At 52.7% G+C, this 27,769-nt stretch overlaps 1 protein-coding gene across 8 annotated transcripts in view; it reads right to left on the reverse strand.

Annotated features, from left to right (window-relative positions):
- ITPR3 (inositol 1,4,5-trisphosphate receptor type 3) overlaps nucleotides 1-27,769 on the reverse strand; it is a 76,828-nt gene that overhangs the window by 30,478 nt on the left and 18,581 nt on the right. For 6 of the 8 annotated variants that reach the window (XR_006697521.3, XR_012433898.1, XM_065544142.2 and 3 more), the window contains 14 exons: nucleotides 26,624-26,694; nucleotides 11,809-11,930; nucleotides 9,679-9,765; nucleotides 8,880-9,038; nucleotides 8,589-8,687; nucleotides 8,160-8,243; nucleotides 5,038-5,184; nucleotides 4,707-4,802; nucleotides 4,163-4,213; nucleotides 3,837-3,979; nucleotides 2,438-2,537; nucleotides 2,193-2,353; nucleotides 1,400-1,541; nucleotides 71-232 (listed from right to left, as the gene is read on the reverse strand). Coding sequence is in view for 6 of the 8 variants with exons in the window: in XM_065544142.2 (XP_065400214.1) it covers nucleotides 71-232; nucleotides 1,400-1,541; nucleotides 2,193-2,353; nucleotides 2,438-2,537; nucleotides 3,837-3,979; nucleotides 4,163-4,213; nucleotides 4,707-4,802; nucleotides 5,038-5,184; nucleotides 8,160-8,243; nucleotides 8,589-8,687; nucleotides 8,880-9,038; nucleotides 9,679-9,765; nucleotides 11,809-11,930; nucleotides 26,624-26,694 (1,624 nt within the window). In the remaining 2 variants the exon portion in view is untranslated. Of the gene's footprint in view, nucleotides 1-70; nucleotides 233-1,399; nucleotides 1,542-2,192; nucleotides 2,354-2,437; nucleotides 2,538-3,836; nucleotides 3,980-4,162; nucleotides 4,214-4,706; nucleotides 4,803-5,037; nucleotides 5,185-8,159; nucleotides 8,309-8,588; nucleotides 8,688-8,879; nucleotides 9,039-9,678; nucleotides 9,766-11,808; nucleotides 11,931-26,623; nucleotides 26,695-27,769 lie in introns of those variants that run through there. The other 2 variants (XM_045390706.3, XM_065544144.2) reach the window with 2 other exon arrangements.

The following is a 27,769-nucleotide window of genomic DNA, read 5'->3' on the forward strand; positions in this document are numbered from 1 at the left end:
CGCCTGAGGAAATCACTTGCTGAGGAAGGAACACGTAGCCAGCGAGTGGGCCAGCGGGGCAGTGGCACACCTGGTTCTTGCGGTAGTCCTCCTGGGAATGCCGCAGCACACGGTAGCACAGACGGAACATGTGCTGATAGGGGGCATTCTTCTGGTCTGACAGCTCCTCCAGCCGCACCAGGGGACCTTCACCCCCCTTCTCACGGAACGGGGCCTTCAGAATGCCAAAGATCTGGGGGAACACGGAGGGTGAGGACTGATTGCCCAACACCTGTCTGCATCCTGAAGTCATCCCAGGAGTCATCCCTGAGCCCCGACTGACTCTGCCCTAAAGCCAGCCCAGACATCGGCTTCGAGCTGATTCTAAGCTGGACCGCAACCCCAGACCAGCCATCCTCAGCCCCAATTCCAGCCCCAGCTCTCTCTACTCCTTGTTGGAATCCCGAAGCTGACCCCAGCCCATCCCTCCCTGATGCAGATTCTAATCCCAGCTCAGATCTGGGGCCTGGGGGAAGAGCAGAGGGTCTCGGCAGCTCAGGGTCTGAGGCTAAGAGAAAAGGCAGGCAGGGCCGCTGTGGCCAGAGCTTAAGAGATGAGACACAGGCCTGCCTTGTCAAAGTAAAATGTTACATAATTACAAAAATGTTTTAAAGGTTGGGGCTGGGTGGAGAGGTGAAAAAATTGTTCTGAAACAGACAGCAAAGTGACAGAGCAACAGAATGGAATGAAAAAACCTTAACTGGATCCTCATTTAAAAAAAAAAAAACAAGCTTTACAAAAACATTCTGGGAACATTAGAGAAATGTGATATGGACTTGGTATTGTTGTGATTTTCTTAGGTGTGAGCATGTACTATGGTTATATAAGGCAATGTCCCTATTGTAATAGGGATGCCTGCTGAAACTTTTGGGTGTAAAATGCTGCCTATTTTGAAATGTGTGGACAGAAAGATGGATGTGTGAATAGAGCTACATAAAGCCAAGGCAGCAAAATGGTGAGGCACCTTGTGTTCCCTGTACTATTCTTCCAATACTTTCTCAATATTTGACGATTCTCATAATAAAAAAAATTGTTAAACATTTTTTTGAAGCACAGCTCTGGACCCGACATCCTGAGCTCAAATCCTGTCTGCCGCTTCCTAGCTGTGAACCCTGGGCCAAGCAACTCTGGCCTGTGTTTCAGCTTCCTCACCAGTAAAACAGGGTAAGAATCACGGTGCCTCCTCCAGGCAGTGAGGATCAAATTCGTCAACACATGTGGGGTACTTAGGGAAGAGCCTGGCACATGGTCGTGCCCCATATATACTGGTTTTTGTTAAAGTGGGGGATGAGCCTGCAGTTCAAGGCATCCCTCTCCCGGCACCCGGCCCCTCCGTGTCCCCTCATGAGTACACACGCACTTGTTTGAGGATGTTCTGCTCTCTCATCAGCTTCTGCCGTTCCCGGTTGGGCTTGGTGACCATGATGTCCAGGACATTCTGCCCATTGTTGGGGACATCACTGACAAAGAACACCAGGTCTTCCAGCAGCTGGATGACAAACCTGGGTGAGGGTACCCGGGGATGACGAGTGTGAGATGCCCACCCAGCAGGTGCCTCTTGTGGGGAGCCAGTCCCTCCCAAAACATGGTTTTCCTGAGTTCACTCAGCAGCCCCCAAAGCACAAAACCCATCCTCAGCCTACGACTCCTCTCCCCGGCTTTCCCCTGAAATACTCTCCAAACACGCCCAGCCACACCCACCCTGGATTTCAAAGTGGCCCCAAGACACAGAATCTCAGAATATCCCAAGCTGGAAAGGAAGTGCAGGGCACGAGGCGAGGAGTCTGGTGTGAAGGGGGCTGTATTTGCATCCTGACTCTGCCACTTACTAACTGTGTGACCCTGGGCAAGTCTCGTAACCTCTCTGAGCCTCAGCCCCGTCATCAGTAAAGCAGGGCTAGGTGGCCTTGAGACCAGGCTCAACACAGTAACCAGCTCCATCATAGGGTTAGTTCTGGGAGTACTTGAGCTGTGAGGCACCCAACTCCTGCACCCAACTCCAGGGTCCCAGGCTCAGCCAGGGCCCCACAGGGGCCAGTCCCCCACTCTCTCCCCAGTTTGCCTGGCTTCTGCTTCATGACTCCTTTCTTCATGAAATGCAGGCCCTGGGAGGGCAAGATCACTCAGAAAACCTCTGTGCCACTGCAGCCCACCTGCGGTCATTCTGGCTGATGAAGCCCTCATTGAGTTTCTCCACGGCGCTGGCCAGCATGGAGCTGGCATCATTGGCAAAGTCCAGGTCTCGGATCTCGGACACAGGCACCGACACGATGGCAAAGGCCTCCTTGTCTTCCTTAGTGGGGCAGGTACCCAGCTGCAGGGACAGGGGTCAGCAGGGCACCTGGGAACAAGCTCCGGCCCTGGCCCCAGCCCCACCCCCACCCCTAAGGACCCGCACCATAAGCCGGATGGGCCGTTCCTCCTCGATGTCAATGGGCACATTGGTGCTCTGGATCCACGTGTTGGTGCAGAGGTGCCGCAGCCGGACGTACGAGTTCCTGCAGGCGGGTGGGAGGGCAGGGACTTGGGGAGTGCACCACGGAGTGCGTCCTGCTGCCTGCCGGCCTACCTCCCCAACACTGCCACAGCTTCCACCCTACTCCACACCCTCAACAGCTGTGGGACAGGGGCCACTGGTGCCCCTCCAGATGAGGAAGCTGAAGTCAGAGAAGAACAGCCAGAGCTAGCCCTACACCCAGGCTCCGTCCTGACCACTGCACTAACACGGGCAGCCTTGTCCACGCTTCCAAAACCAAAACTTGTTTGTACACTTGGGACCAAAATTCATGTGGACAAATGAGGCTATTTAACTATTTATCCCATTGAATTTCAAGATGCACACATTTCATAGAACACATGCATTACACAGAAATACTCAATGTCTGTGATTACAAAATACAAGTTTACCTTTCTAAAATGAAAAACAATCTGAATACCAAATCCATCTGCCTCCGAGAGTTTCAGGGAAGGGACTGTGGGCCTATGTTGTGACTCAATTAACTCTCCCCTTAGCCCTGTTAATAGGGAACCTTGGCCGGGCGCGGTGGCTCAAGCCTGTAATCCCAGCACTTTGGGAGGCCGAGACGGGCGGATCACGAGGTCAGGAGATCGAGACCATCCTGGCTGACACGGTGAAACCCCGTCTCTACTAAAAAATACAAAAAACTAGCCGGGCGAGGTGGCGGGCGCCTGTAGTCCCAGCTACTTGGGAGGCTGAGGCAGGAGAATGGTGTGAACCCGGGAGGCGGAGCTTGCAGTGAGCTGAGATCCGGCCACTGCACTCCAGCCTGGGTGGCAGAGCGAGACTCCGTCTCAAAAAAAAAAAAAAAAAAATAGGGAACCTTGATGTTCCCACTAAAATGACGGAGGCAGAGTGAGTAGCAGCCTGAGGTCATACAGCTTAGGACACACCAAAGCCTGGATTGACACTTGAGAAGTTTCTTGATGTTCTGTCCTAGAATCTCAGAGTTGGCGGGACCTCAAAGGCCAGAGAGTCTGGCCTCCCCATCCAGTGTTTGGGTTCCCCGTGCTGCTGTGTCCTAGACAAACTGCCATGCAGCCTGTGCTTCAGCACCCAGACCAACTGGGGCAGGCGTGGGCACGCGGCAGCCATGCAATAGTGGTCAGCCGCCCATAGACCTCAGAGCTGGATCCCCTGAGGGATGGGACCTGCAGAGAACCCAAAGGCCAAAGGACCTCAGGAGGGAGGAGGAGTGAGGAATCCAGAGAGTCCCAGAGACAGGAAGGCCCAGCCTGGGCACCACCAGCCAACCCCCAGGCACATGGCGCATACCCACCGGGGCACGAAAGAGTCGGTTTTCTGCAAGGTGGTGGGGTCCAGCTCAAAGAGAGAGGCAATGTCGTTACCATGAGGCACAGCCACCAGGCGGTACTTGATCTTCTCCCCAGCATTCCTGCGGCCTGCACGGCCCTGGGCCCCCTGGGTGAGGACCCCAAGTCAGGTAGAAAGCCCTACCTCCTCTCAAGCCCCCAAAGCACCTGGGATCCCATCTGAGGGGCCATCTCCCTCCAGCCCACCTCCCAGGGTTTCACAGCCTCCCCTGCCCCCTCCTACCCCCAGGGCAGGCCCATGGCCTCACTGGAGACCTGCTTTGCTCCTCACCATTCCTGTTGCCTTGGGATCTGAGGCATCACCTTTGTAACTGGGGTTCTCCTGGACAGAGATACAAGATGCAGGGGAGCTACTGGACACCAAACTATACCCACACGACCCCACTGCAAAACATAGTCACCTACATAGGACCCTGGGTTTGGGCAGGCAGCCTCCACCCCCCCAGGGGTGCCCATATCATTCCAGGGGAGCCCTTCATGGCCCCTCTCCATAGAACCACAAATGAACACACATACACACCAATGCCCCAATACACACAAATGTGTGCATTATAGACACATGGGAAATTTTGCTCACTCTGTATCCCCAGTGCCTAGAATAGTGCCTGGCACATAGTAGGAACACAGTGGTATTTATTAGGCTTCTTTACAGTCATGCCTTTATTTGGTAATATTGGATAAATGCATGAGTGCAAAGAAGTCAGGGTCCACAGGCACATGTGCCACATATTCAGATATGTGCACAGATGCTCCCGCACACCCACGTGTACATGCGCACAACATGAGCCCCAGGATGCCCTCTGCCTCCCGCTCACCTCAGCAGCCAGGTAGTTGCCCGTGGCCAGGTGCTTGAAGCGGTACAGGCCATTCCAGTGCCCAGCTCCTCCACGGCAGGGGTCGTGGTGGACCACCTGGGGGCACGCAGGTGTGAGGCAGGAAGGAGAGACTGGCCAGGCATGGGGAGTCAGACCCCGGGGAGGCCTGGAGATCTCTGGGTAGGTGGGTTCTGGACCCTCCCTGCCTTTTGACTCTGGAGGCGCTCAGAGGGAGGTAGGGGTCAATATCCCACCCTCCAGGATGGTGGGGAAGAGGGAGAGGTGGCATCCAGGGCTAAGTCCGGGGTGCCAGAAGCAGGGCTCTTCTGACCTCCACCTCCCAGAGAGCATTGGAGCTGGTGGCCGAGGTGGCCGACTGGCGCAGTGTGGTTCTCAGGAACACCTGCAGCTTGCCCTTGTACTCGTCACAGGTCAGGAACTTCTCCTGCTCCGCATGGAACAACCGCACCACGTCTCCCTGCAGGCAGCAGGGTGTGGCTCAGGATGGCTGCGGCCCCTCCAGGCTCAAGGACCCACCCAAGGCCCAGCCCCACTTGCCTCAGACAGGGGTGGCTGCTGGCAGGGCCCCTCTTCCAGAGCTGGCACACAGAGAGGGGGCTGCAAGCTGAGGCCCCCTAGAGAACAGCCAGAGCCCAGGCACTCTGCCCTCAGCCCACATCCCAGACCCCAAATCCAGAGCTCTCCCAGGCCTTCCCATGTTCAAACTCACCCTGGACCGCCTCCCTCCCTATCTGTGCCTCTAGACACCCTGCCTAACCTCTAACGGCCCATCTCCAGTCACCCTCTCCATGAAGGAGGGGGACCTCACCCCCTCAGTCTTCCCGGGGCCATGACTGCCCCTGTCTCAGGGTCCCTTCTGCCTAAATATTGGTAGGTTGTGCCCATTTCTTTTGCTCCCCTGTTGGATAGGGGCAGCATGGAGGGCATGTCCATGGCTTTGGACACAGATACTACGTTTGGATCCTGTCTCTGCTTTTTTTTTTTTTTTTTTTCAGAGACAGTCTCACTCTGTCACCCAGGCTGGAGTACATGGCACGATCTCAGCTCACTGCAACCTTCGCCTCCTGGGTTCAAGCGATTCTCATGCCTCAGCCTCCTGTATAGCTGGGACCACAGGTGCGTGCCACCATGCCCGGCTAATTTTTTTATTTTTAGTAGAGACGGAGTTTCACCATGTTGCCCAGGCTGGTCTCGAACTCCTGAGCTCAGGCAATTCACCCGCCTCAGCCTCCCAAAGTGCTAGGATTACAGGCGTGAGCCACTGTGCCCAGCCTGTCTCTGCTCTTAAAAGTTGTGTGACCTCAGATAAGTTCCTTAACATGTCTGAGCCTCAGTTGCCTCTTCTGTAAAATGGGAATACTATGACCTCCTTGCAGAAATTGTGAGGATTATAATATGCATGATGAAGTCACACTGCACACTTACCGCGTGCCAGCCACTGTGCAAGCACTTGTAAGCTTTCTCACCCAATCCTCACACCAACTCTCTGGGTAAATACATCATTAGCCCCATTTTATGGGTGGAGAAACTCAGGCATAGAGAAGGCAAGTATCCTGCCGAGGGTCATGCAGCTAATGGCAAATGGGACATGAATCTGTGGCCCAGTTCCAGGGCCTACACCTTCATCATTCCATCACCTTCCTCCTGCTGAGACCCTGCTGCCCAGCTGGCACACGATGCATGGCTGCCACTCTTGCTATCATCACTAAAGGCATTTTCTGTCTTCCCTCCACTGAACACACACTAGACACAAAGCATTCAGTGAATACCTGCAGAGTGAATGCAGCAGTGAATGCAAGAATGCATGAATGAATGACGATACCCAGATTGGTCAGTTACTATGGCAGAACCTAGTGACTTCTGTGCCCCAGAAGCGCAGGGCAGGGGCAAAAAAGCAGTGGACTTAGCACCAGAAAGCCTTGCTTCTGAGCTGCCTTGGAACCATGGAGCCATGGCGGATTCCCCAGAAATAATCCTATGTAGACCACAGAGTGAGGCCCAAGTGATGCTTCATTTTATTTGTTTGTTTGTTTGCTTGTTTGTTTTTTTGAGATGGAGGCTCGCTCTGTCGCCCAGGCTGGAGCGCAGTGTGGTGCAATCCTGGCTCACTGCAACCTCCACCTCTCAGGCTCAAGTGATTCTCCTGCCTCAGCCTCCTGAGTACCTGGGATTACAGGTGCCCACCGCCACACCCGGCTAATTTTTGTATTTTTAGTAGAGAAGGGCTTTCTCCATGTTGGCCAGACTGGTCTTGAGCTCCTGATCTCAAGTGATCCACCCGCCTCGGCCTCCCAAAGTGCTGGGATTACAGGCGTGAGCCACCCCGCCCGGCCAAGATGCTTCATTTCCTAAGTGCTGCACAGATTCGGGGCTGGAACTTTAGGGAAGGCTTCTGGGAGGGGTAGTGCATGGCTGGACCTTGATTAATGTGTGGACGATGCGCAGACTTAAGGGAGGGAGGGAGGGAGAAGGCATTGGCGCAGGGCATGGGTAGACGGGAAGCAGCCCAGGAGGTAAGAAGGATGAGGAGGGTGGGGGACTGAGGCAGCCTGAGCAGGGCAGAGGAGTCTAACAGAGCGGCTCAGCGAGGGGAGGAGGGCAAAGGGAGCCACTGCAGGCTTCTGAGCAGGGAGGTGCATGAACATGCAGCGTCCTTAGGTGGCTGCTCTCGGGCCTGTCACCTGCCCCTCTGACAGGTTTCACAGCTGGATGTTCCTGCCTGCTCCCCTAGCTGGACAGCCTCACACTCTACAAATCTGCCCTCCCTGCCCTCCCTCTGCACCCCGTCTGCTGGTTCCATCCCCTGCAGCCCCACCCAAGAGACATCTGAACTCTCCTCTCGCCCACATCTGGTGTTCAGGTTTTCTCGAATGGTCTCTCCGGTGGCCCCAGACAGCTCCCTCTGCCCTCAGTCCTGGATCCTCCCGAAGTCTTCCCTGCAGTATTTCCCAGGCCCCCCTTCTCTCCCAGAGCTCACATCAGCATGTTTGGGACCAGGAAGGAGACAGGCAGTGACCCCTAACTCAGCAGACAGGGCAGCCTCACTCCCTCGCCGATGAGGGCACAGGGCAAGGGGCAGGGGGCCTGGCATGGATCCAGGCAGCAGGAGTCGGGGAGAGGATGGTGCTCAAAGGCTCTGGGTCGGGGGGATGGAGACCCCCAGTCCACTGACACCCCCTTAAACAAGAGAGAAAACAGACCGGGCAGGACCCAGGGAGGATGGAGAAGGGGACTGTGGCCAGAGACGAGAGAAGTGGCAGTCCTGGTAGGGCCATGTGGGTGGGGCCCTATGGAAGTGGAGGGAGGCTGGGGGGTGCAAAGCTGGGGAGAGGGTAAGGGCCTGAGGCCTGGCGAGTGGAGAAGGCAGGAAGAGGACCCTGGTGGGGAGGGCTGGGTGGCCAGCTGGGCAAGGCAGGGGTTCCCAGTCCTTACCCCTTTCAACACCTCCTCCAGATGGTCCCGGAACTGCATAAACAGGTTGATCTTCCAGCTGGTGTTGCAGTTCACAGAGTTGACCTGGGGAAGGGTGACGAGACCTGTGTTGCCAGGCAGATCCCAGCCACTGAGGGCCCAGAGCAGGGCTGAAAGGAAGAAGCAGCCCAGCCACCGTTATAGCACAAGGACAGGGTGTCTTCTCCCAGGCAGGGTCCCCAGACCCCAGCCCGGCTACCTTGGGGCCACCAGCCTGTGGGGTGGAGAATGAGGGCAGCGTTGGGAAACGGATGCAGGAGCCATGAGGCCCAGCTTGTCCATCGGGCCAGATGGGGCTGGAGGCAGAGACTATGGTGGTGAGCGGGGTGTCTTCACCACCAGGGGTGCGTGGACGTCCCTGCACTGCCTGGCTGACCCCTGACCCCTCACCTCCTTGCAGCCGGCATTATCGCTGAGTTCGTAATTGCTGGCATGCAGAGGCTGCCCGGCGTTGACAGGATTCAGGATCACCTTGTCCCCCACGACCACCTGAGCAGACAGGCGGGACAGGTTAGGTGGGAAGGGCAGGGCCCTCCTGTCACCACACCTCCAGGCCTCCCTCGGGTCTCAGTCTGCCCTTCTAAGAAATGGGCATGACCTTATCCAGTCCCCACACCGCAGACCCTACAGAAACCCCTCTGGAGTTCCACCAGGCCCCTCCAAGCCCGGCCCTGCCCTCACGTTGTCCCCATTGCTCCGCAGCTTCCAGAAGGGCTGGATGAAGAGCCAGGAACCCTCGTTGCCTGTGGCATCCAGGGTCACCCGCATGGCGTTCTTCTCCAGCAAGGCCGGAAGCCGCTTGTTCACCGTCAGGTACTTGTTGCTCTTCATGTGCAGGAGCTGGGGGTCAGGTGGGTGCGGAAAGGTCACCAGGCCCCAGGGGGCGGCCATCAGGGAGGGGATATGGGGGAATGCCCTAGACCCTTGGTCACACCCTGGCTGCACACACAGTATCAGACACCTGTCACAAACACACAGGCCGACACCCACAGCCACAATCACACACAAACATGCACACAACAGGCACACCCCCATGGACACCCTGGTGATCACAAGAAAGAAGCTGTTCTAAATACTTTACATAGATTAGCTCAAGTAACCTACAATGATCCAAGAGGGAAGCACTATTACTGCCTGATTTCATAGATGGGGAAACCAAGGCACCAGGGAAAGTTAAGTAACTTGCCCAAGTTACACCATTAGGAGTAGCAGAGGCAAGATTTGAATCCAGACAACTTGGCTCCAGACTCCATGCTGATGGTCACCATGCCATAAACACACCCATGGCACCGCTACTGAGGCCACACAGCAACAGACACACACAAAGTCAGACGAACAGCCACACAGGCCCCAGGGCCACTCATTCACCCAGGGACACACATGCACAGAGGGCAATGCCTGCTGGCAGCCCTCACCTGGCACCAGCCCAGCCTGTTAGGCAGGGAGAGGGACAGGTGGGAGAGAAGTGGGCCAGCCTCACCTGGATCACACTTCCATACTTCACGACATCCCCGTGCACCTTCTTGTTCTCCGTGTCGTTTTGCTTCTGCTCCATTTGGGCCGCATGCTGGGCAGACACACACAGAAGTGAAGAGTGGGCTCAGAAGCTGCTCCTAGAGGGAGACATGCCCCAGCCCCACACATGCATGCACACATGCACACACACACACACACACACACACACACACACACACACACACACAGTCACCTTGGACTCCAGGACCCTTTGGACCCCTGCCCCAGCTCTTAGTGCTGCACTCCGAGTGCAGAAGCCAGCCTGAGGTCTCACAGCACACACAGCCCAGGGAGCCAAATTCCTACACCTCCCCAGCCACCTCCCCTGGAGAGGGCATGCCAGCAGCACCTTGAGCATCCCCAACAATCCTCTTACACCCCCAGGAACCTAAAGCTGTGTCTCACCACCTACCCTCATCTCACCAGACTCCCGAAGCCCCAGACACGGGACCCCTGTCCCAGTCCAAACCCTGGCAGGGGCTGCTTGGTACCATTTCCTGGCTCCCACCACCACCCCCACTCCTCCGCAACCTTCTCTCCCAAAACTGTATGCATTCAGCCCACTGCCTCCAGGCAGCCCTCCCTGACTGGTCACATCCCACTCTGATGGATCCAATGCTGGTGGCCTTGAGGATTTGGTCTACATCCCATTAGAGACAGCTTTTTAGGCTCTTTTGTCCCCTGTTAGACTGGAAGCTGCCTAAGGATAGCTGCCCTGTCTCCTCCACCAGATTAGGGGTTCCTGGAGGGCAGGAGCCCTGTCCCCTCCATCAGACTGGCACTCTCTGAGAGCAGTGGTCTCTGCCCTTTCCTCCTCCTCAGTCCTTTACTGAGACCACGGCGAAGGTGGCAGCTGGAGAGCCTTGCCATGGACCATGTGACTTTCCACAAAGCAACAGCATGTAGCTGTGTGACTGCTTGCGGTTCTGATTATGTGGCTCTGCATAGGTGAACGCCCTCCCGCCAGGCCAGATCCCCAGCTCAGCCTCTACCTGCCGGCAGCGGGAAGGAAGCCTGTGGCAGCCCCCACCCCAGGAAGAGAGCAGGGGTATTAACACCAGAGCTCAGACAGTCCACCTGCAGCTCCCTCTCTCCAGCCCAGTTCACAGCTATAGGGCGTAGCCCAATGTCCCCATTCTAGACCCACCTCCTTTGGGCATGGGGCTTAGGGGAAGGGGACAGAGGGAAGCAAGGTTTGTATGACAAGGGGTGGGGCAACAGGGCCCAGGGCCCAGGCTGCAAAGTTCCTGACCACAGCCCAAGCCTCCCACTCTCTTTGTGGTTTGGGGAATGGGGCTGGGACCCGGAGATCTGCCTAGGATGTGAACTGAGCCACTACCTACAAGGGGCTCATAAGCGACCACCACATCCCAGTATCATGGCATGATCCACGTGTCTGAGGAAGCCAGGGTGAGTCAGAGACCTGGGGGCCATCTAGGCTGTACTGCAGACTCACAGGATGACCATGGACAGACCAGTCCCATCTAAGGGCCCCAGGCTCCAACTCTATAAAACAAGGGGAGAGATTAAGACTAGATCCAGGGCTCCCAAATTGGGTTCCCCAGAGCCACTGTCTCCACAAGCCACTGGGAACTCCATGGACAGCTGTACAGGTTGTTCACTGGTCTGTAGTGTCGGCATTCCACTCTCTGAGCCACGCAACCTGGCATAGGGCTGTGCCAGCCTGGAGGAAGGGACACTTTCTTCCCACTGACACAACGGAGTTATACAGACTGGTGAGTCACTGGGAAGGGACCCTGCTCCCCCTACATCCACTCCTTCACAGCAATTCACACCAATCTCTTGCATACTGGAATTTATTTTTTTATTTTTATTGTTTATTAATTTTTTTGTAGAGATAGGGTCTTGCTATGTTGTCCGAGCTGCTCTCAAACTCCTGGCCTCAAGCAATCCTCCTGCCTCGGCCTCCCAAAGTGCTGGAATTACAGGTGTGAACCGTCACACCTATGCAAGTTTTAGAAACCACTCAGCTCAGCCACAGAGCCCCTACTGGCTCCGACAAGCAGCGCCGCTGTTTGTGTACCCAGGCTCCTGGTACATGTGCACAGATGCATGCCTGCACACACACACATACCTGCAGCTTCTGCAGCAACACCACATCAGCGATCTTCTCCTTGTCCTGCTTGGTCTGCTTGGCCTTCCAGTACTGCTTCTGGGCCGAGTAGCGGTTCATGGGGCACACCTTGAAGAGGCAGTCTGTGGTGGGGCAGGTGGGGGGTGAGGGGAATGGTTCATCTGGGGCTCAGGGCCCTCCTGGAGAAAACCCCAGCCTGCAGCTCTGCTCTCCCAACCTTTCCCCATTCCCGTTCCCCGCCGCAGGCAGACAGGAAGCAGTTGGAAGAACCTCATAGAATTTGGAGCATCCCGGAATACGCTAAGTAGAATGGGGAGGCTCACAGGCGGGTTTGAGAGCAGTGCATCTCACTTGGTGGGGTGCCCTCTTCCCCTGGGAGATGTACCAGAGGCTGCTGGGGCCTCACCCTTATGCCATGTCTCTGCCCAGCTTCTGTGAGTATTGGCAGCTAACAGCTCACATCTGCATCCTCCTTTAGCTAATTGCCTTGGCCGATGGAAACCATCTTGCACACAGATGCCTGGGAAATGGCATACCCCTCTCCCCAGGGGCAGCCCCTATCCAGTAACTGACACAGGCACAGAACAGCCCAGCCTCTGGAGCGGACAGTCTGAGGAGCAGCTCACAGTCCCGAGCTCCCCGTGGGGTCAGGCTGAGGCGCATCTCCCCCTGAAACCACACCCTTGCTCAGCTTCTTCCCTTGCCTATACAGAGAGGAAGAGGCTCCCTCACTGTGTTCTCCTGAGAACTTCCTCAATAATTCACCCATCTTAGGCTCCGCTTCTAGGAATCTGACCTAAGACAAGGCAAATCCAAATTCCAGAAACACGTTCTCTAGTACAATTTTTATTTTGGCAAGTAGATAAAACAACTGTTATTCCCATAAGCCTAAGCTGCAGGAAGGGTGTCCAATTTTTCTGCTTATCCAAAGGAGGTAGGAGTTGGAAAAGCCTGTTCGAAAGCTTGGTAGGAGGGGAGGGAGGATTCTGGGTGCTGATGAGGGGCTGGTGTGGGTGACTGGGCCTGCGTGACAATAGCCTGGGCTGCCCTGGGAAGCAGTGAGCTCCCCATCACAGGAGGGATCCACAGCCTGGGCACGGAGCAGGACTCAGTGGCCCTGAGACCCCTCTCATGCTGCAGCTGTGTGAGTCCCTGATTGCACAATGCTCCAACAGTGTGGAACAGAAGGGAGATGGTTATGCTGGGGGACTAGAGAGGAGAGAGCCACTGGAGGGTCCCAGAAACAAAACCCCTTCTTCAGGTCCTTTCCTGTTTCCTCTAAGAAAGCTGTGTCTTTTCTCTGGTCAAAGCTGGTCATCCAGTCCCAGGGATCAAAGAAAAACTGGATTTTCCGTCCAGTTCATAAGGAGGCAAAAGTCCCATGGGACCATTGAGAGTAGAAACCAAGTGAACCAAAGATGAAGGAAGACAGAACTTCCTGGAAAGGAAACGGAAAAATGGCAATTCCACAAGCAGATGGAGCCACCAAGGGCTGCCCCGCCCAGCCCCCCTCAGCACTGCCAGCATGAGTGGACATCACTTCCAAAAGAGCACCCAGTTTGTTGGAGAGAGTGTGTCTTTTTTTTTTTTTTTGAGACACAGTCTCACTCTGTACCCCAGCCTGGAGTGCAGTGATGTGATCTCGGCTCACTGCAACCTCCATCTCCCAGACTCAAGCACTTCTCCTGTCTCAGCCTCCCAAGTAGCTGGGATTATAGGCATGCACCACCATGCCTGGCTAATTTTTGTATTTTTAGTAGAGATGGGGTTTCGCCATATTGCCCAAGCTGGTCTCGAACTCCTGGCTTCAAGTGATCCACCCACTTTGGCCTACCAAAGTGCTGGTATTATAGGTGTGAGACACCTAGCCCGGCTAAGAGTACGTCTTTATGGGTTCGGGTCAACCCTCAAGAGGCAGCTGGGGTCCTCCTGCTTCTTCTGGCTGGGTTGGCACTCCCAGGGCTTCCCCACGTCATTTTGTGGATCTCACTGCCTTGTTAGAGGTAGGCAGTTCCCAACAGAGTGGTGGGGAATGGGGCACACCAGGGAATGTTCCAGAAATTCACGGGGTAGGGAGTGATTTGGGCTGTACCACCAATTGTCACAGCAGCACTTAGTGAGCAGAACAGGGATGCTGGATGCCTGCACCACAGAGATTATCCTGGGTGATGCCTGATGGCAAATGTCCTGCCCACACGCATAGGCGGGCATCTATGAGCAGTGTTCTGGGCCTAGAGATATACACAGAGGCACGAATTTTTTTTGCATGGATTTAGCAAACACTGAATTTTCCAGGAATGCAACTCCAACATAAACTGAGGGAAAGCTGCCCTTTGTGTTATTCAAATTTTCCCAGGAGTTTTCTGCTATTTCAGAAAATACATCACTCATGGCCACACCAAATGGGTGCATGTGTGGCTGCCACACTCATGATTTAAAGGCAAGTGGGCTGGGCACAGTGGCTCATGCCTGTAATTCCAGCACTATGGGAAGCCGAGGCAGGAGGATCACTTGAGGCCAGGAGTTCAAGACTGGCCTGGGCAACATGGCAAAATCCTGTCTGTACAAAAAAAAAATTTTTAATAAAAAATTATCAACGGGCAGCAAGTGGTGGGAAAAAATAAAAATAATTTAAAAAAAACAAAAAATTAGCCAGGCATGATGGTGTGCATCTGTAATCCCAGCTGCTCAAGAGGTTGAGGCAGGAGGATCGCTTGAGCCAAGAGTTCAAGACCAGCATTGGCAACATAGCGAGACATTGTCTCTACTAAAATTCAAAAAAATTAGCTGGGCATGGTGGTACCTGCCTGCAGTCCCAGCTACTTGGGGGACTGAGACAGGAGAATCACTTGAGCCTGGGAAGTCAAGGCTGCAGTGAGCCCTGATCATGCCACTGCACTCCAGCCTGGGCGACAGAGCAAGACTCCATCCCCAAAAATAAAAAATTAAAATATGGATATGGATAGATTGTATTATTTATGAATTCCACTGTATGTTTTTTGCTACCCTCACCAGACTCAGGGGTGGGCAGGCTAGCAGGGATTGGTACAGCTCATCACTGTTTCCCCAGCCCCTAACCTGGGCCTCAGCAAGCATCTGCCGGATGCATACATCAACCCAGAAATGACTTCCTCCTGTATAAAGCGGTAGGGTTTGATTTAACCTTGGAGGGAGGAAGAGGTTATGAGGCACACAACTGGAGGAAAGGGCAGGAGATGGGAGAGGATATGGTGCATCTGGGAACAGGACACAGGTCCCTCCTGGCAGGGGCAGGGAGCTCATGCAGGAAACAGGGGCCAGGCAAGGGAGGTGCTGAGCTGAGACCAGAGGGGCTAAGAGGTGCAGGGCCCTGTGTCTGAGCCCACAGGTCCCGGGGATTGTCAGCCACTTGGTCTCCACATGGCCCACCAGCCCCTTCGGCCCCTAGTCCAGACAGGAGAAAAGGCGGAAAGGGACAGGTACAGCCCCTAGAGCAGGGGTCTCAAGCTTTTCCGACCTCGACTCACCCAAGAAATAAAACTTAGATCATCACTGCTTAAAACAGCATGGGGACTCCCTGCCCCTGGTCTTGGTACCAGGCCCCAGGTCCGACAGGGCTGAGAACCATGGTGACCATCTATGGTGATAGAAAGCAACTAAAACAACGGAATTTTTTAAATGTGTGTTATGCTAAGACTTAAAGAATCGACAAGATGGTGAAGAATTACCCAACCAAAAGAGAAGACAGAAAGGAAAACAAAAGAGATATAGAAACACCCAGCTACTTTTGCCTTGAGGCGACTTCCTGATTCCCAACAGCATGGACTTTTATTTTGACAGCTTCTTCGTATCAGAGGTCCATGCCCAGGCCCACAGAAGGTGAAGGGTCAACAGGAGATCGGGACCCTAAAGGGATATCGTCTCAGACAAGGGCTGAACTCACAGTAGAACAGCTCCTACCAGGAGCTAAAGATACCAGTTGGAATCCCCCAGATGGTTCAAGAAACCCCAAACTTGAGCTGGGCTTCAAGAGGGCTTGAACTGGTGAGACCCCCAGGAGTCTGGCAGAAGGAACAGCAGGGCCTTCCTGGAGGAAGGTACCTTCATCCTAGACTCAAACCAGACTTTTCAAATGCAATAACCAGTATATGCTCAAAGAAAAGCAGGAATCCTTGGGAACCAGACACCACGGGGAGAACAAGCCCACAAAATAGACGCTAAAAACAGACACGTGCAGCGACTTCAGACGCAGACAGCACCTGTAAAACAGATATGTCTTCTCTGCTTCAATCAATAAAAAAAAAGCTTCAAGATCCCTGCAGAGAACAGAAAACGATTAAAAAAAAAAAAAAAAAGACACGGCAGAAGAAAAAAGAACCAAGTAGAACTTCTAGAAATAAAAAAAGCTTCAATAACCAAAATTTAAAACTCACCGGACATATTTAACCAGAGAATAGCCAGAGTTGAAGAAAGAATTAATGAAACCCCAACAGCCCTTATAGGGTGGATGCATTTCAATTCTATCCTATCCATTTCTGTCAATGATGGCTGAACCCATTCAAGTGACTTCACAGCCCACTAGCGGGTCAGAGCCTGTGTCTGCATGACAAACACTGCCCCGAAGCATCCCCAGGAGAGCAATGAAGTCAGGAAAGAGCCCTCCCGGCTCCTGACTCCTCCGTATCTTTCTTGGAAACTTAATACCTGGAACTTGTGAGATTCAACTTTTTCTCTCACACTGATCCTCCCTCGGAGCCTTGCCCTCACATGCATGTGCCAGAAGATGCCAAGTGAATGAATAAACAAGTGGGTAGACTCGGGGCCCGTCGCCATACACATCCCATGCTTCTACTGCACTGTGCTCCTTGCCCAAAGGCAGGCCTGTCAGAACCCCAGAAGGGGCCTGAGCCGTCCTTGTCACTAAACCACAGGGCTGAAGGGCAGAGAGGAGGAGAGTGGACAGGTAGCCAAGAGACTGGGCCCACAAAGGAGTTGCAGTTGCAAAGTCCATGAGAAAAGGTGGAGGGTCCAGGGAGGTTTCCTTGTAAGGATGGTTGTGTCCCGGGGTATGTACCTGTGGATGAAGGGGCACAGGGCTGGTGAGGCTGCAGACAAGAGGCTATTCATTTATTAAATAAGGTCAGTCAACATTCACCCAAAACTGACTAAGGTGCCTACCACTCCAAATGCCCACTGCCACTGCATACCATCATTCCAGGGCAAGGGGGATAGCTTTAAAATATACAAACTCCCAGGCCCTCCACAGATCTTGGCAGGTCTGGTGTGAGGTCTAGGAATATGCATTTTTAATGGCACCTCTCCCCTACCCCTTTTCTACCCTAGATGGTTCTGTTGCTCAACCAAGCACCAGAGTAGAGGATCCAAGTCAAGAACAGAGAGCAAAGCAAGTTATACAGTCGCGGTAATATACAAGCTCTGCATGAAATAATGCCTGTATCTGCTTCCAATTGTCTTCAATGTTTAGACTCAACCTATAAAACAAAACACCCAAGATGTCATTGTGGTTACGGAAGAGAATGGAAGGGTTATTCAGTCTTGATGACTTAAAAATAAAAATAGGCCAGGCGTGGTGGCTCACACCTATAATCCCAACACTTTGGGAGGCAGAGGCAGGCAGGTCACCTGAGGTCAGGAGTTTGAGACCAGCCTGACCAACATGGAGAAACCCTGTCTCTACCAAAAATACAAAATTAGCCGGCCGTGGTAGCAGGCGCCTGTAAGCCCAGCTACTTGGGAGGCTGGAGAATCGCTTGAACCCGGGAGGCAGAGGTTGCAGTGAGCCAAGATCACACCACTGCACTCCAGCCTAGGCAACAAGAGCTAAACTCCATCTCAAAACAAAATAAAAATAAAAATAAAAATACATGTGGCATAGGCCGGGCACAGTGGCTCACACCTGTAATCCCAGCACTTTGGGAGGCTGAGGCAGGTGGATCATGAGGTCAGGAGTTCAAGACCAGCCTGGCCAAGATGATGAAACCCCGTCTCTACTAAAAATACAAAAAACATTAGCCGGGCATGATGGCGCAAGCCGATAATCCCAGCTACTCAGGAGGCTGAGGCAGAGAACTGCTTGAACCTGGGAGGCGGGGATTGCAGTGAGCCAAGATTGCGCCACTGCACTCCAGCATGGGCGACAGAGACTCCATCTTGGAAAAAAAAAAATAGACGTGGCAGCCTGGGCGTGGTGGCTCACACCTGTAATCGCAGTACTTTGGAAGGCCAAGACAAGAGGATCACTTGAGCCTAGGAGTCCAAGACCAGCCTGGGCAACTTGGTGAGACCCCCCATTTCTACAAAAAGTTTTTAAAACTAGCTGATCTGCTGACACGTACCTGTGATCCCAACTACTTGGGAGGCTTGAGGCAGGAGGATCACTTGAGCCCTGGAGGTCCAGGCTGCAGTGAGCCATGATTGTGCCACTGCACTCCAGACCCCGTCTCAGAAAAGAAAAAAAGATACACATGGCAGTAGTGGGAGGGAGACATGGACAGAGTGCTTGGAGGAATTGACAGAATGAGGGAAAAAAAAAAAGGGGGTACCTGAGACTCTCAGGTTTATAAAGGTGACCCTAGATAACCTACAGGCCATAGGATGCTGTTGGGAGGATGAGGGGGGCAGTGGAAGAGCAGGCCATGAGAGCTAAATTCTCATCTATCTTAGAAGGGCACCAACAGATACTCTAAAATTGGTAAATCAAGCAGTAGTGGCTGGGCACTGTGGCTCATGCCTGTAATCCTAACACTCTGGGAGACCAAGGCAAGAGGACAGCTTGATCCCGAGAATTTGAGACCAGCCTGGGCAACACAGTGAGACCTTGTCTCTACAAAAAATTTAAAAATTAGCCAGGTGTGGCGGCACACACCTGTAATCCCAGCTGCTCAGGAGGCTGAGGTGGGAGGATGGCTTGAGCCTGGGAGGTCAAGGCTGCAGCAAGCCATGATTGTGCCACTGCACTCTAGCCTGGATGACAGAGCAAGACCCTGTCTCAAAAAAAAAAAAAAAAAAGGAAAGAAAAGAAAAAAGAAATAGCAGATTAATTATAACATTTGGAGACATGGGAGTAGCTAGCAGAAGAAACCATGAAAAGAGTTAAAAGGAGTTGCTCTCTCTTATTACATTGCTGGTGAGGGTGCAAAATGGTACAACGGCAGTGGGGAGCAAGAGCAAGTGGCAATCACAGAGCTCCCACACTCTGCCTCAGCAACCTCACTGCTGGGCCTGCATTTTCAGAGTGCACCTCCGCTTACATAAAATGACCACAGAAGAGGGTCTTTGCTGAAGCACCAACAGGAATAATAAAAGACTTGAAACAGCCCAAGAGTCCCTCAGGGGGACTGCTGAAACAAATTACAATAGAGCCACATAACTCTATGTGTGGAATGCTACGTAGCCACAGAAAAAGAGAAATTCTGACAGATACTGCAACATGGATGAACCCTGAGGACATTATGCTAAGTGAAATAATCCAGTCACAAAAGGGCAAATACCATATGGTTCCACTTATATGAGGTACCAAGAGTAATCAAATTCATAGAAACAGAAAGTAGAATGGTAGTTGCAGGGGTTGCGGGGAGGAGGAAATGGAGAGTTACTGTTTAATGGGTATCGAGTTTCAGTTTTGCAAGATTAAAAAAAGTTCTGTGGATGGATGGTGGTAATGGTTGCATAGCAATGAAAATGTACGGAATGCTGTTGAACTGTACGCTTAACGATGGTTAAGATGGTAAACTCCTTGTTATGTGAACCTTACCACAATTAAAAATAAGTGACTTTTGTCAGGCACAGTGGCTCACGCCTATAATCCCAATACTTTGGGAGGCTGAGGTGGGCAGATTGCTTGAGTCCAGGAGTTTGCTTATTTTCCAGCCTAGTTAACACAGTGAAACTCTCTGTCTCTACAAAAAATAAATAAATTAGCCAAGCATGGTGGCACGCACCTGTAGTCCCAGATGCTCTGGAAGGTGAGGCTGGATTGCTTGAGTCCAGGAGATCAGGGTTGCAGTGAGCCATGGTGTCACTGCACTCTGACCTGGGCAACAAAGCAAGACCCTGTCTTAATAAATAAATAAATAAATAAATAAATAACTTTTCTTAATGTTTAAGACAAATTACTATGTAATTTGTAGGAGACTATTTTCTCATAGTTGTCCAGGATATGCAACTAAAATGAGTATTTTTTTTTCATCTTTTTTTTTGAGACAGGATCTCACTATGTCACTCAAATTGGAAAACAGTGGTGCAATCACGGCTCACTGCAGACTTGACCTCCTGGCCTCATGCGATCCTCCCACCTTAGCCTCCTGTGTAGCTGAGACTACAGGAGTGTGCCACCACACCCAGCTAATTTTTGTATTTTTGTAGAGACGGGGTTTCACCATGTTGCCCAGGCTGGTCTCAAACTCCTGGGCTCAAGCGATACACCTACCTGGGTGTCTCAAACTTCTGGGATTACAGGCATGAGCCACCACGCCTGGCTAAAGTGAATATAATTAATTAAAGAGAAAAAGAGGAAGTTTGAGCTTCTATATATTAAGAGAGAAAGATCTCCAGAAGGGTCTGTCTACAGCAAGATTTATAAAGCAAAACCAGCAAAGAACAGAATAGTGTATATAGAATGCTATCTTCCTGTAAGAAAAGGGAAAATCTGGCTATATGTTTGTATTTGCAGAAAGGAACACTGGAAGAGACATAAGAAATTAAAGACAGTGATGACCTAAAGGGGCAGTGGTGGAGGGGGTGGGGAGCGGGAAGAGGGTGGGAGCAGACTCTCAGTGTGTGTTTGTATGATGTTTTGATGTTTTAACTGAATGAATAAATTACCTAGTTAGATTTTCTTATATGGTTGTCCCTGGAGAAAGGGAAAGAAGGTTGAGTGAGGAGGGTAGAGTGGGGGATCCTAGACCATGTATTTGTCTTACTTTTATAAAAAGGAAAAAAAGGAATGAGTACGTTTTTGGCCGGGTGTGGTGGCTCACACCTGTAATCGCAACACTTTGGGAGGCTGAGGTGGGTGGATCACGAGGTCAGGAGTTCGAGACCAGCCTGACCAATATAGTGAAACCCTGTCTCTACTAAAAATACAAAAATTAGCTGGGTGTGGTGGCACATATCTGTAGTCCCAGCTACTCAGGAGGCTGAGGCTAGAGAATCGCTTGAATCCAGGAGGTGGAGGTTGCAGTGAGCCAAGTTCGTGCCATTGTACTCCAGCCTGGGTGACAGGGTGAGACTCCATCTCAAAAAACAAAACAAACAAACAAACAAAAAAGTACATTTTCAGTGACCAAAAAAACTTATGAAAAGATGCTCAGCCTCACTAGTAGTCAGAGAAATGCAAATTAAAACCACAGTAAGATGCCATTTCACACCCAGCAGGCTGGAAGAAATTTAAGTGGGACAAGAACAAGTGTGGCAAGGAAGTGGGCAGAGCAAAGGGAGCCACCTGCACAGTTGCCACAGGGTCACTTTTCTTTTTTTTTTTTTTTTTTTTTTTTGAGACGGAGTCTCGCTCTGTCGCCCAGGCTGGAGTGCGGTGGCCGGATCTCAGCTCACTGCAAGCTCCGCCTCCCGGGTTCACGCCATTCTCCTGCCTCAGCCTCCCAAGTAGCTGGGACTACAGGCGCCCACCACCTCGCCCGGCTAGTTTTTTGTATTTTTTTAGTAGAGACGGGGTTTCACCGTGTTAGCCAGGATGGTCTCAATCTCCCGACCTCGTGATCCGCCCGTCTCGGCCTCCCAAAGTGCTGGGATTACAGGCTTGAGCCACCGCGCCCGGCCTACAGGGTCACTTTTCATGCCATGGAGGTGCATCTCTCACCTAGTAATCCCCCCACTCAGAACATACCAGAGGAACCCAAGCACACGAGCCTAAGGAGGTTCACTTCAGTATCGCAGGCAATTGCCAAAAGCTGGAAATGAGTTGAAAGTCCATCAACAGGAGCAATGAAGGGATTCCGTTTATCACCCAATGGAATGCAATATTGCAATTAAACACATGAACTACAGCTGTGTGTATCAACGCAGCTAAATCTCAAAACAGTACAGAATTTATTTTTATTTTAATTTGTTTGTTTGTTTTTTTGAGACAGCGTCTCCCTGTGTCACCCAGGCTGGAGTGCAGTGGCGGGATCTCGGCTCACTGCAACCTCCGCCTCCGGGGTTCAAGCAACTCTCCTGCCTCAGCCTCCTGAGTAGCTGGGATTACAGATGCCCACCACCACACCCAGCTAATTTTGTATTTTCAGTAGAGACGGGGGTTTCACGATGCTGGCCAGGCAGGTCTCGAACTCCTGACCTCTGGTGATCCACCTGCCTTGGCCTCCCAAAGTGCTGGAATTATAGGTGTGAGCCACTGTGCCCGGCCAGGAACCAGTATAGAATTTTAAAAGTGCAAAAGGATTTGTCCAGAAGACTACCTTTAATATATGGGGTTTAAAAAATATAAAAACTCAGCCAGGTGGCAGTGGTTCACGCCTGTAATCCCAATACTTTGGGAGGCCAAGGTGCGTGGATCACTTGAGGTCAGGTGTTCAAGACCAGCCTGGCCAACATGTGAAATCCCATCTCTAGTAAAAATAAACAATTAGCTGGGTATGGTGGCAGGCGCCTATAATCGCAGCTACTTGGGAGGCTGAGGTGGGAGAATCACTTGAACTCGGGAAGAAGAGGTTGCAGTGAGCCAAGATCGCACCATTGCACTCCAGCCTGGGTGACAGAGTGAGACTCAGTCTCAAAAAAAAAAAAAAAAAAAAAATCAAAACAAAAACCCTATATTGTGCACAGTTACATCCCTATGCATTAATAGCAAAAGCATTAAAACAGACCCCTGGTCAAAGCCTTGTGTTAGGCATGAGTAAAAAATAAAAATAAAACAGGTCCTTGAATGATGCACACCAATTTCTGACAAGTGTTTACCTCTGGAGAAGGCAGGAAAGGAAGGGGAAGGGAGGAAGATGTAGGGGGCTTCGGCTACAGCTGTGTTAATTCTTTAAAAGTAAAAAGATCTGGGCCAGGTACGGTGGCTCACGCCTGTAATCCCAGCACTTTGGAAGGCCGAGACGGGTGGATTGCCTGAGGTGAGGGGTTCAAGACCAGCCTGGACAACAAGGTGGAACCCCCATCTCTACTTAAAAAAAAAAAGTAAAAAGATCTGAAATAAACGTAGCAAAAAGGATTTGACAAAGCTCAGCAGTGGGTGCATGGGGTGTGTGTTATTTTTCTCTTTCTTTTTTTTTTCCCTGAGACAGAGTCTTGCTCTGTCATCCAGGCTGGAGTATAGTGGTGTAGTCTCAGCTCACTGCAACATCTGCTTCTTGGGTTCAAGCAATTCTCCTGCCTCAGTTTACCAAGTAGCTGGGCTTACAGGCACGTACCACCATGCCTGGCTAATTTTTGTGTTCTTAGTAGAGACAGGGTTTCACCATGTTAGCCAGGCTGGTCTCGAACTCTGGACCTCATGACCAGCCTGCCTCAGCCTCCCAAGTGCTGGGATTACAGGCATGAGCCACCGCACCTGGCCCTATTTTTCTCTTTACTATTGTATAGACTTGAAATATATCTTAATCACAGTAACAATAAACCGGGCTTGGAGCATGGACAGGTAGAGAGGAGGCGTAGGCTGAGGAAGGGGGCATCCAGTCATGCAAATGGAGAGCGGCCACCTCATCACTCTCCTGCCTGACACCTGCCCCCACACACTTGTCTTGGGGGCACTCGGGCTGGGGGTGCAGGTTCTGAGCTTCCCTGAGGTAGACCTGGAGACAGGAGCTACCCAGTCCCTTGCCCCAACAGGAGGAGGAAGAGAAGGAAAAAGGGCTAAGAGACGGAATGTGCCCCAGGCTCAGCCCAGTCAGCAGCTCGGGACTCACTGCAGCCACAGCCCAAAACCTTACAGCCAGGCAGAGTTCAAAGGCTGGCCTAGCGTGGGTGCCACACATACCAGGGCATCAGTAGCCTGGGCCTCCCAGGGCCTCGTCGCTCTGGAAATAATTCCCTGAACATGTTGGGGCTTAGGGTGTCTTCGAAGGTGGCTGGAGCTGAAGCCACAAGCAAAGAGCCATGCAGGGGCTCCTTCCCAAGGTGGGAGTGGTGGGGGCTTCGTGAGCCCAGCCTCCAGGGTCAGCAAGTGAAAGGGGAGCTGGCAGAGAGTTGGGCAGGGAGCTGGGAGTCCCAGCAATGGCCAGGCTCACCCCAAGAAGTTGGGGGGCAGAACTTCTGAGAGTCTTCAGGACAAGGCCATTTCTGATGACCACCAGCCAACTTCTAAAACGCCTGCCATAACCCCACCCCCTTGCTGGGTCCCACCCTCACGGGCCAGTGGAAACAGTGAAAGCCAGGACTCCCGGCTTGCGGCCAAGCCCCATCTTTGTCTTTTCTGGGCTCCAGTGTCAAAACTGAAGAGGCTATAGTCCATGTCTCTCGTCCCACATTGTAATGCCCCAACTTGTACTCGCCAGCCACAGGGTGTACGGAGGCCTGGCTCTGTCAGGTCTACTCAGGTCCCAACAGGGCCATAGGGAGTCCAGAGGGGCCTCTACCCACCTCACCAAGACACCAAGGAACCAGGAGCTTGGGCAGAGAAGAGGGAGAAGGAGATGGGGTCTGAACCTTTCTCTTCCACATCATTTTGCTGAATGGACCCAGCAAGGCTATGGGACCACACCCAGGTATGGGGGAGGGGAGCCCACTCACAGACTTTGGGAAAATGGAGAAGAGATGGAGGCCTGGGGGAGGAGGGAGGGGGAAGACATGATGAGGGTGGAGGAGGGCAAGAAGTCAAAGGAGCATTTGTTCTGCTAAGTGGCCTTGTTGTTGTCAAAAATTGGCCCCAAACTCTGTCCACTAGAAGCCTAGGGCAAGTCTTCCTCGGTCACACCCACCTCCCTGTCACCAGCCTGTCACACCACACAGCTGCCCACACACACCTCGACATATATGCAAACCTTGCCTTCCGGTCCTGGCAGAGCCCACCCATGGGACCCTCACCTCAATCTCTCTCTCTCTATCTCTCTCTCTATTGCTAAGTTCCTTCCAAGAACTAGACTAAATCCTGCTACTAGATGGCAATCCACCCTCCATTTGCAGCCTCAACGCCCTCCCATTTCTGACTCCAGGAGAGGCCCAGGCCTCCTATCTCTACCCATCCGTCCTTCAGGGAACTGGGATAGGAGAGGTCAGAGCTGTGCCTCCAAGTGAGCACATGAAACCCACAGAGCCTGGGCTCCACTGGGGGAATTCTGGGTGGGTCACAACAACAGGACATGGAGCAGCCAGGCCTGAGTGAGGGGCAGGGCAAGAGGATGCTGGGGAGGGGCCCCACGCATGCACTGATTCCTCAAATGTGCTCGGGGACCCACCATGTGGCAGACACTGCAGGTAAAACAGCAAACAACACAGAAATCCCTCCCCTGGTGGAACTGACATTCTGGTGGGGCAGAAAAATGGCAAACACAAATAAATAAAATACAGTGAGCACAGCAGATTCACGCTACAGAGAAAAAGAAAGCAAGGAAGGGAGGTGGGGCCAGCGGTGTGATTTTGTATTGAATGGTCAGGGAGAGCCTCCCTGAAGATGTGAGACCTAAAGCCGCTGAGCATCTGGGCTGCGTGGATATTTGGAGAAGGAATGTTCAGAGCAGAGGGAACAGCAAAGATGCGGAGGCGGGAGTGTGTCTGGTGACTAGGAGGAATGGCAGGGAGGTTAGTGTGGTTGCAGGGAAGTGGGAGGGGGCAAGGGGGAGAGGATGAGGTGGAGAGGCAGCAGGGGCCAATGGTGTAGGGCAAAGGGGCCTTATGGTGGTGAGGCTCATCCACCAGCCAAAAGCCCCCATTCAGAGCCCTGTGATGGAAGCGGAACAGAATTGCAGATGGGGGGCCCCTCTGCAGGTTCCAAGTGATGGGCAAGGCCCCTAGCAGCCAGCCAGCCTAGGATGCCGCCAGATTGTCTTAAATCCCGCTCCCCCTCCAGCATCTCCCTCGAGGACAATCCCAGCTAAGCTCTCCCCAGAGGAGCAGCCACGTGGGCAGACTTGGTGGCAGCAGGCCCAGCGTGTTGCTGCCTGCTCCCACCATGCCCACCACACCCAGGACCTGTCTGTCTGACTGTCGGTCGGTCTCCGCCCTCACAGGTAAGCACAACAATAGCACTTCACTCTGGCTCAGCATACTGACAGCCAGGATATTGTTTAATCCCCACAAAGGTCCTCAGCCTGCTGCGTGGCCCGAGGAGCCCACTGACCACACAGGACAAGGCCCCATGAACAAAGTCACTTGCCTGAGGTGAATTCTCACCAACTTCCCACCAAGGGGCTTTGTTATAGAGCCTCCTACAGGGCAAGACTCACACACAGGAGGGGGCTGAGGACACAGCCAGGGTCAGAAGAGTTCTGGGGTCCAAATCTCTTACCATACAGATGAGGAACTGAGGCACAGGGAAGGGCTGTCAGCAGGGTCTCCTAAAGCCTAAGACAATTCTCTTTTCCACCCATTCCCTTAGGAAACACCCAGTCACACAGACAAAGAAAGCCCTGCAGCTGTGGGGATTTTGAGGGGGAAGCAGAGAATGGGCCCCTGGCCAGAAGTGGGTGTGGCCCTGAGAAGTGGGGTGTGGCCCTGGAAAATGAAGGGAATGGCGTGTCTGTGCCAAGATGGCAGCAGTGCAAGCCAAGGGGGATTCCACCGACAGCAGAGTGAGGTCTGCAGGTCAGCGCCACATCTAATCCAGCCGCTGGGGCTGAATGCAGTTGAATAAATTCAGTCGTAGGTCCAGGAGCCTGCAGCCTGGGAGGGGCGGGGGCCGAGGAAGCAGAGGTCTTACCTCGGAACTTCTTAGGAGGGTTGTCCAGGTCCCCGGCCGCAGGCTCCACCACACAGCGGTCATCCACCAGCCTGCGGGACAAGGCAGCTCGGTCAGCAGGAGAGAAGAGACCTGTCTCCCACAGCATCCCTCCCTTACAGCAGGGCATGCCAGGGCACCAGTGAGCCCCTAAGGTAATTCCTCCATCTCTAACAAGCTCCCCACCATCAAGTCATTCTTTCCTAGCATCACTGTTGAAAGGCAAGGTGTCTCTTGGGGGTGGGGAGAACCCCAGGAAGAGCACAGAAGCACACCCAGCCCACCCCAACCCCCTGACTGGAGCTGCAGCTGTCCTGGGGGTCCTCTGCCGCCAGTCAGGACTGTCACATGCTGCAAGTGTATCTTCTGTCCCAGCCCTGAGACACTGCTGCCCTGATGGGAATGGGCAGTGGGTGAAGGGGGCAGGAGAGGAGGAGAAAAACAAAAGCATAGAGGAGTGGAAGGGAGAGAGACAAAGAGAGTCAGAAAGATAAAAAGGGTGAGAAACAGAAGCAGAGAGAGACCAGAGACAGACAGATGACAGAAGCATAGGAGACACCAAAGTAGCGGCATGAGTCTTTAGGTCTCCAAGGAAGGATGATGAGTCTCACGCCTTCCCAGTCTCAGTCGGGCCTCATTTCATCGTCTCCTCTTTGGTTCACCCTAGGACAATTTCCCTCTTATAGCCATGCTGGCATTAATCTCGTATTTCTTGACGGCATTCATTTACTAATCCATCTATCCACCCATCCACTCATCCCTCCACCCATCCATCTACCCAGCCCCCCATCATCCATCTATTCATCCACCCACCCATGCACCCATCCATCCACCCATCCACCCATCTACCCATCCAGCCACCCTTCCTGCATTTAAAATTTGTCAATGCCACTCCAGCCTCTAAGATAAAGTGATGCTGCTCACCAACCGTGTCAAAGGCCAACTCTGTCTCAGCACCCCCATGCCTGTTACCTCTGAATTCTCACCAACTTCCCAGCAAGGGGCTCGTTTTTAGTGCCATTTTACTGAGAAGAAAATCAAATCTGAACATTAAATAACTTGCCTAAACTCACAGAGCTGATTTCAAAGCCCATGCTCCTTCTGTACCTCCCCTCCCTGGGTTGGTTA

Source organism: Macaca fascicularis, chromosome 4 (assembly GCF_037993035.2).
Source record: "Macaca fascicularis isolate 582-1 chromosome 4, T2T-MFA8v1.1".
Lineage (NCBI taxonomy): Eukaryota > Metazoa > Chordata > Mammalia > Primates > Cercopithecidae > Macaca > Macaca fascicularis.